Source organism: Pogona vitticeps, chromosome 4, assembly GCF_051106095.1.
Source record: "Pogona vitticeps strain Pit_001003342236 chromosome 4, PviZW2.1, whole genome shotgun sequence".
NCBI lineage: Eukaryota > Metazoa > Chordata > Lepidosauria > Squamata > Agamidae > Pogona > Pogona vitticeps.
The window spans coordinates 102036280-102045587 of NC_135786.1; the positions used below are offsets into that span (position 1 = coordinate 102036280).

Consider the following 9308-nt stretch of genomic DNA (forward strand, 5'->3'; position numbering starts at 1 on the left):
GGTGGTCCTCCACCCCCCCCGCACGCGCCTGCGCCTTCCCATCTCCCCCCAAACGTCGCCGCTGCCTTCCTGACGGGGGCAATCTTTCCCAGCATGCCGCGCGTGGCGCATGTGCAGTGCGGGCCTTCCAGGGGGCTCTGCTAATTCCATTGTGGGAGCGGAGACGGCGATATATTTTTTTTTTAACTGGAGGAGGCGGCGGCCGTCGTCGTCGTCGCCCTAAGGGGAGAAAGCCGGAGCAGCGGCGGCGGCGGCGACAAGGCGAGGCTGGGCTGGGCCGGGCCTGGGCCGCGCCGGGTGGAGCCGAGCGACGACGACGACGACGAAGGATGCGCCCGGCTGGCGGATGCCGCGACTGCAAGCGCTGAAAAGCGGAGCGAGAGGGAGCCTGGAAGCGGGCCAGCCAAGCCAAGCCAGCCAGCCAGGCGGCGGGTGAGCAGCAAGGGAGCGAGCGAGAAGCCAGCGGCCGCGGGGTCCGGCAGCGCTCGCCACCCGTGAGGGCCGCGCCTCCTCTTTCTTCCCCCCCCTCACCCCGCCCCGCTCCCGCCTCGCCTCCCTCGCCCGGCGGTCCTTGTCCCGTCCCTGAGGGGAGAATGAAGCTGGGCAGTGGCTTTCTGGGGGGCGGCGGCAGCGGCGGCGGCTCCTCTTCTTCTAAGAGGCCGGCAATGGACCCCACCTTCCCCCCCAGCATGGTCATGTTCAACCACCGCCTGCCGCCAGTCACCAGCTTCACCCAGCCGGCCGCACCCCCCCAGCATTGTGGGCCGACGCCGGCCTCCTCGGCCACCTCCTCCTCCTCGTCATCTTCCTCCTCCTCTTCGTCGTCGTCTTCCTCTTCTTCCTCCTCCACCGCCACGAGTGCAGCGGCCACTGCCGAGCCCCCTGGCCCGCCTCCTCCTCCTCACCCTCAGGGCATGACTTTTAAGAAAGAGCCGGCAGGGGGTTTCCCTCTGACTGTGCCCTCCTCTGCCTCCTCATCCCAGAGGAGCCCCTGGGGCTTCTTCCACTCACTAATGAACATCAAACAAGAGAAGCCCAGTGACCAAGAGGAAGAGGACCAACAGCACCATCACCACCACCATCACCATTATGGGGGCCTCTTCGGGATAGCTGGGGAGGAGAGACACCCCACTCTTGGTGGCAGCGGAGGAGGAGGAGGAGGAGGAGTGGAAGGAGCTAACCCCAGCGTGATCCAAGACCTCAACTTTCTCCAACACTTGCACCACTATCCCCACAGAGGAGACTTGCTGCTGGGCCTCAGAAGTGGCGGTGAAGCGGGTCCTCCTGGCTCCGATGAGCCTAAGCATGATGCCCAGGCCCGGAAGATGAAGAGGCCAAAGTCGGAATCTCAGGGAATCAAAGCCAAGCGGAAGCCAAGCAATTCCTCCAGGCCCCTTGTGGCTGGAGATGGAGAAGCTGCCATGCTGTCCGCTAGCCAGAAACCTCATGTTTGTGAACACTGCAACGCTGCCTTCAGGAGCTCCTATCATCTGCGTAGGCATGTGCTCATCCATACCGGAGAGAGGCCTTACCAGTGTGGCCAGTGCAACATGGGGTTCATTCAGAAGTATTTGTTACAGAGACATGAAAAGATCCACAGCAGAGAGAAGCCGTTTGGGTGTGACCAGTGCAGCATGAAATTCATCCAGAAGTATCACATGGAGAGACACAAGAGGACACACAGCGGAGAAAAGCCATACAAATGTGAAACCTGTCAGCAGTATTTTTCAAGGACTGATAGACTGTTGAAGCACAGACGTACATGTGGAGAAGCCATAGGGAAAGCAGGTGCTGGAATGGATCCTGGGCCATCAAACCATAGCATGGGAAACCTGTCTATGTTGTCTCAGGGAAATACAGGTTCTTCAAGGAGAAAAAGCAAAGCAAAATCTATATCCTCTGAAAACAAAGAACACAAGCCTAGTCAAAAAGTATCTGAATCTCAAATTGCATCTAATATGACCTTGCAGAATTATGCAGTGGACTTTCCTATAGTGTCTTCCAGTGGTGGTTTGATTGGCACTGGGATAGAAGATCTGCAGAAAAAGGTGCCAAAATTAGTCTTTAAGAAAGGAAACAGGAAGGGTGCAGACAAAAATTTTCTGAACTTTGTGTCACCATTACCAGACCTTCTTGGTCAAAAACAATTGTCTGGGAAACCGGGTGGCTCTCTTGGCTTAGTCACAAATACTGGTGTAGATGCTATTGGTCTTCTCCAAGCTGCAAGTGGTAAACCAGGTCAATTAAGTAGCAATTATGATGATGCCATGCAATTTTCAAAGAAAAGAAGATATTTGCAAACTGCCAGTAGTAACAGTGCCTTTTCTATAAATGTTGGGCATATGGCCTCCCAACCGTCTGTTATTCAGTCTGCAGGTGTAAGTGTTCTGGATAGTGAAACCCCGTTATCTCTTATTGATTCGCCATCTCTAAGTTCTGACATCAAATCTTGTCATGACAAATCTGGCATTCCTGATGAAGTGTTACAAAGTCTTCTAGAGCAGTACTCTCACAAATCTGAAGGCCAGAAAGAAGATCCTTTCAGTATCCCTGAACAGCGTGTGGACTTGCATGCTTCAGGAGAACATACAGAGATGGGGCAAGAGGAGAATCTGAGCCCCAGCTCCCAAACAACTTCAAATGACAAAACAAGCATGCTGCAAGAATACTCAAAATACCTCCAGCATGCTTTCGAAAGAACAACCAATAGCACTGGTTTTGCTTTTGGACCTAGTTTCCAATTTGTAAGCCTTCATAACCATACTTTGTTTCAGGACAAACAAATATATACCACATCTCCACTTGAGTGTGGTTTCAGCCAATCTGTTACCTCAGTGTTGCCACCTACATTGTCAAAGCCTCCTTTTGGTATGTTGCTTGGATCTCAGCCAGGTTTTTATTTATCTGCTTTGGAGGCAACCCATCAACAGTTGACTCCTTCACAGGAGCTAGATGATCTGATAGACTCTCAAAAAAACATAGATGCTTCATCAAACTATCAGTCTACACCTCAAAAGCTGAGTAGCCAGAAGGAACAAAAATCCCTAGAATCTTCAACAAGCTTTCCAGTTCCATCTCAGGAGCTGGCTAACCAGATAGATCCTCAGAAGGACCTAGATCATCGAGCAACGTATCAGATAGAAACCTTTGCACAAGCATTTGGTTCTCAGTTTAAGACGGGCAGCAGGGTGCCAATGACTTTTATTGCTAACTCTAATGGGGAAGTGGACCATAGAGTCAGGACTTCAGTATCAGATTTCTCAGGGTATTCAAATGTAATGTCTGATGTAAGTGAGCCATGTAGTACAAGAGTAAAAACCCCAACCAGCCAAAGTTATAGGTAAAGTTCCAAGTGATGACTAGGCTTTGGGCTGGTCTTAATGTATTAGTTTTATTTTGATAACACTGCCATTGGAATGTTTCTACAGGATCCTAATACAAATAATGTAACATGCCCTTTCAATGCAACTTTTCATATTTAGTTTTTGTTAACCTAATTTTAGATTGGTTTGTGTTACGATTTTTAATTGGTTGGCCAGATTGGTTGACTTGACAGTTTGCATTTCTGTTTACATGACAGTGTTTAGCAATCAAACTTACATATTTAGATTGTCAGGGAGTAGCCCAAAAGTTGCAAATGCAAAAAAAGAAAAAGAAAAAAAAGAGAGAGAAAATGAAACAAACAAAAAAACCCCTTTGTTCCTAGGATTAAGGTTTATTTTACTTGCTTTACTCTCAGGAAATGAAATGAAGCAAGGAGATTCTGAACGTTACTGGTGTACAGTATTGGGATTTCCAATTTATAAACAAGTGGCAATACTACTTTGCCATTTAACAGAGGGATCTAAGACGTTACAAATAGCTATCTCACATCTGAGTTATATAACATTTTGAGAATTTAGCTACCTACAACCTGTTTATAGTTGGTAAAGTAATTCCTTATTTCTTTTCCCAGATGATGATACTCATTCCAGATTGGTGGGGTAAATATTCTCAGATCCTTGGTGTAAGCCTGGAAAGATAGCTTTAATAAAATACAATAATATCCACCCTCACCCTTGAAGATAAACTATGAATTCTGTAAAGAAATTTTAGTGGCAGAATCCATGAAAGGAATTTTAAAGTTACAATTTGATGTCATTGGAACCCCAAACTTAAAATTACAATAATAATTTATATACATATTGGGATGTGTTATTTATTAAATATGTGGTTTTTTTAATAACCCCAATTGGCATCCAACACTTCTCTTTCCCTTTACATAGCTTTGTTTAGTGTTTAAATGTCCTCTTCCTTCATCAAATGTTTTTTATACCAAGCTCACTCTCCATGGTTTGTGATCCTTTCTTCTTCCCTTTAGCTTAACAGCTGGAATTTTAGAAGATTTACATTCCAGAAGATTGGATGACGTATTATGTATTTCTTGATGTCTTGTGACATCAGAAGTTGACAATTTGAAAAGTTGTATGCCCTTTTATTTTAGAAGGCCATATGAGATCCAACAAAATGATCACTCAGTTGTACATAGAAAGGCCCTCCATTGTGCAGTGGGTTCTACTAGTTTAGTCATCAGCAGTTTTGAATATTTCGTGGGGGTTTGGTGGCTATAATTACACATGATTACAAGGGTGTAAGAAGGACACTTTGCAGAGTTGGGTCTTAAGACCTCATTTCTATTCAGAGGTTGGCCTAAATGTGTGAACCATGTGACCAATAATTATTTGGTTTATTGTAGCCAGAGTTTCCAAGGAATTGTTGCTCAAATTCATGTATATTTTGTGGTACATTATTTATGATACGTGAATCTTGATTAGAGCCTGTGGAGCCACAGAGACCTGCTAGATAACATAGTGTCTATTTTAAAACTGCTAAAAAGCAGTTGCACTACCCAGAACCACTTTTATTGTTTTTGCAGATATATTTTTTTCTAATTAGTTTTTAAAATGTAATTTTGGTGACGCTTACTGCAGATTTTTAAAATGTACTTTTGGTGATGTTTCTGTCTTACGTACTTTCTGAAGGCAGAAAGTACCAGTGGTTGTTTGCAGTCTTATTGTGTAATTGGCCTATTGCAGGCATCCATGTATAATAAAGTAATTAACACTGTACAAGTGTAAAACACTTCTGTTATGAAGATGGTGTTGTACAAACTATGAAATTCTTAAATTGTCAAACGTTGAGGATACCTGTTTCTTCTCTCCACCCGGCCCATCAAATCAACACAAACATTTTCACCAAAAGACCCGCCACCTTATTGCTTATGCATAACTATTAAATTCCAGTTAAGTATGTATACTTGATTATGTATTTCCCATATTTCAGATTAGTGCTGTTAATTTCTCCTGCCATTTAGGCATAGAGCACAACCTGTTGATGAGGGATGGACTGTACCTTAACCACTGTGTAGTTCTACTATGGTTTCTTTTCTTTTTTAAAATTTTGGGGGCATTTCGTTTCACAGTGTTTTATGATTTACTTTTTTATATTGTGTGTACTGGATAGTGTGTGTGTTCTGGGATTATTTGCTTTAGACTGTGACCAATTAAAATTCTATTCTCAAAAATCTAAGGAAAGAAACCTCTGTTGTATGATCTATACAGTTCTGCCTCTGGCTTTGTCAAGAAAATTCCATTAAATGTTTTAAATGAAATTGCTGGAACAATAGAAAAAGAATAACTTGCTTGCTTTTAAAGGTATTTTTATTGTAAAACTTCTTCAGATGAACAATAAAAACACTCTTTTTCGTTAGATTTCTCTCCTTGAGATTTTAGTTGGAATGTTTATATTTAAATGTGATATTTTGAATTAATTGTTAATAGTTCTAATGTTTTTATTTCTTTTTACACTAATGGCAGAATTTGACACATTTGTGATTTTTTTTCTGGTAAGTAGTGTGATGCTAGAGGAGACTCTTGAGAGACCCCTGGGCTGCAAGGAGATAAAATGTATCAATTCTGAAGGAAATCAACCCTGAGTGCTCACTGGAAGGACAGATCCTGAAGCTGAGGCTCCAATATGTACTTTGGCCGTCTCATGAGAAGAGAAAACTCCCTGGAAAAGACCCTGTTGTTGGGAAAGTATGAAGGCAAAAGGAGAAGGGGACGACAGAGGACGAGATGGCTGAACAATGTCATCGAAGCTACCAACATGAATTTGACCCAACTCCAGGAGGCAGTGGAAGACAGGAGGGCCTGGCGTGCTCTGGTCCATAGGGTCACGAAGAGTCGGACACAAAGACTAAACAACAACAACGTGTTGACTATCTTGATTACTGTTATATGTTTTGGTTCCCAGCAGTCACAAGGACTCGTTGAAGTGGTAGAAATCACATCAGATAAATTACAGTACTGCGTTTTTCCTGTCTAACCATTGACATTGAATGTTCAGAAACAGGCTTCATGTGAGTTTTTAAGCTGTATAGAGAGCTACAGAGAAGCTACATAAGGCTACGTTTGCCTTCCTTCCCAGATGCACCAAACAGAGGATTTAGCTCACAGAAGATTCCATTCATGCAACTTTCATTTTGTACATATTTCCATGGGACTGAGATCCCTGAAACCTAGGAGCTAACAAATTTTCTGACTACATGAGGAAGAGATCCTTTTGTTCCTTGAATAATGGAGATGGAGAATAGAATTTCAGAAATAAGTATGTGATATATATGACATACGGAAACCTTTTGCAGGCCACCTAGATAGTTTCAATTGGCAAATAATGGCTGAAATCTTGTTTCTTTGTGTAGTAAATTGCAGTAGATGTGGTCAGCAAATGCCCCTATAAGTTCCATGATCCAAATGGGCCTACTGTAGTTGTGACATACTAACATATATGGCCCCACCAATAATGGATAATGACGATAAAAAATCAAGGATTAATAAGAGATGATATAAATCTTACAAATTAGGAGGGCTGGAACTCCCTAATTTATTAGCTAATCAAGACACACACTTGCTATTATATGTCAGTTCAATAAACTAGTATGTTTGAATATGGAAACAAGATTTTTTTCTGAACCCTGAGAATATTCTTTTTATGCAATATAATAAGAGCATAGTGAAAATCTCTTCTTTAAAATTGTGCTTTTAATTTGAAATAGGTATTGAAAAAAATTATCACTTATCCAGTGATAGTGTTAGAAACATTCCTAGGTAACTTGAAGGATTGAAAATTTATTAATGAAGAAACAAGTTATTGGTAGAGAAATGGGGAATAAAGAGCAAACTTGAAATTTGAAGAAATTGTATTACAATAAGGAAGTGCAGATAAAAATAAGCTAATGAAAGAGAGAGTAAGAAAAAATTACAAGATAATATTGGAAGCAGAACATTAAGAGGATATGCTCAAAATGTTATGGGAACATTACATGGGAGGAGAAACGAGTACTGGGGTTTGGAAAATATGGGATTTAAGAATATGGAAATCTATGTCTTTGAGGATAAAGTAATTTTTTATAAGCTAATTTGGAAATTGCATTTAATTCAGGTGAAATTAAAGAGATATTGTTCCAAGTTGTGCTGGAGAGATCAAAAAGTGGATACCTATTTTCATACGTGGTTGGAATGTGAGATACTGAAAGTCTGGCAATTCATCCTTAAATAAATGAAATACATGTAGGCATATGCCCTAAATAGTGCTTTTATCAATATTCAATAGGAAGCAATGTAATTAGACAACTAAGGAATTAATTTCCAATTTATTAACAGGGCAGGATTAATTGTAGCTAGGATCTGGAAAACTGTATAATTTTCAATTAAATAGATGGTATAGAGAGGTTTGGAATATGGCTATTAATGACAATCTAATATGCGGTATTATAGTTAAGGGATTGATAAGTAAGAACATCTAGATATATGAGGTGACATCATTGATTATGTATTAATAAAGGAGAAGAGACATTTTCAGAAGAGAACGTAATTTCGGAAGGGAGAAGGGGCTCCATAGGAAGGGGGAAATTGTGGTAACTCCCAAGTGATCCCAATGGGCAGGGGAGCATGATTTGTATAAATGTTTGTTATGTGTTATTAGATGTGTTTATGTATGTTTGATTTATTTTAAAGAATGCAACACAATATAAGGTGACAGAATTTTGTTTAAAAACCCCAATTATATAAATAAAGCAGATAGTCAGAAAATAACAGCTGGCACAGTTTTAAAGGTAAGCACTGAGTCTGGCTTTGCATCAGATCCTGATATGTTTTAGTGCATACAAAGGAGGTGAAATATTTCTGTTGAAATGATGTATAATATATTCTTAGGACAGGTATGAGAAAAGAATGGGTACAAAAACATGATAGTGAAGCAGATTCAAATAGTACTGTACTTTAAAGAATGCTACTATGACATGCAAAAGTTCTCCAAAATCTAGAGCTGATTGGTTGGAATTATTCTCTATACAGTATATGGAATTGTAGGTAAAAATGTTTGTTCTAGTCTCCTGAAAATGTTACTAGTATCCTTAAATATGTAACAAAAAAGGGAGTAACCTTTAGCCTTTTAAGACTAGCATATTTATGTTAGCATAAGCATGTTAAGGGTTACAGTCTGCTTCCTCAGATTGTAATCCACAAAAAGTCATGCTTTTGGATACTTCTGTTAGTTTTAAACGTTCCACAAGGCTGTTCCCCCCTCCCCCCTTATGTTGTGACAGACTAACATGGCTACTTTTAAAAAACCAAATAATGCAGTCATTGCGTAAAATCCTGTTGTATAACTTTGTGCCGGTTTGCTAGGACTCCCTTTTGCCCCGGAGTAGCCTTTGGGAACCTTGGGATGGTGTAGGGAGCCTTGAACAATAAAAAAGGACCACTGGATTGTTGTTGCAAGGATTGGGACCACCACTGGCAATCAGGCAACAATTTTCCAAAGTTAAAGGCTGACCGTGCCTTTCCTTCCCAAGGCTTCCTCCTTGTGTGCTTTGGAACGTAAAAAGAGAGAAGCTTTATAACTTTAATCCTTCTGGTGTCAGATCTGGGTTACATGGTACAAAGTTATACAAATAGGGTTTTGCCCAATATATTTTCCAAATTCACTGAATCAGAATTTTTCTGTAGCTGTTTTAGTTGTTTTTGAAGCTGAAGCAAGAAAGAAAAGTGACATTTGTAGGAGAAGATCAACAGTTCTTTTTAGAAGACTTTCCCAATATCTGTTTTTCTTCTGACACAATCAGAGTATAGTCCAGCTATGACTCATCTGTCCAGAACAGGTGGAACTTGTAATTGTACTCTCTAATAACCTTGCTGTGCTGCATTATACTCCAACCATTAAAACACAAGAAGTGAGGATAGAATTGCTTTAAACATGAGTAACAC

General features: G+C 41.3%; 1 protein-coding gene across 1 annotated transcript; it reads left to right on the forward strand.

The window, feature by feature from the left end:
* The first annotated feature begins 101 nt into the window (after positions 1 to 101).
* Positions 102 to 5748, forward strand: ZNF281 (zinc finger protein 281). Its single transcript, XM_020784684.3, has one exon. It carries the CDS (start codon positions 594 to 596, stop codon positions 3342 to 3344), a length of 2751 nt encoding a protein of 916 aa, XP_020640343.3. The 5' UTR covers positions 102 to 593; the 3' UTR covers positions 3345 to 5748.
* Positions 5749 to 9308: the final 3560 nt, after the last annotated feature.

What these genes read in the sequence shown, in the direction of transcription:
- ZNF281 (XM_020784684.3), top strand. Translation starts at nt 594, where the DNA reads ATGAAGCTGGGCAGTGGCTTTCTGGGGGGCGGCGGCAGCGGCGGCGGC.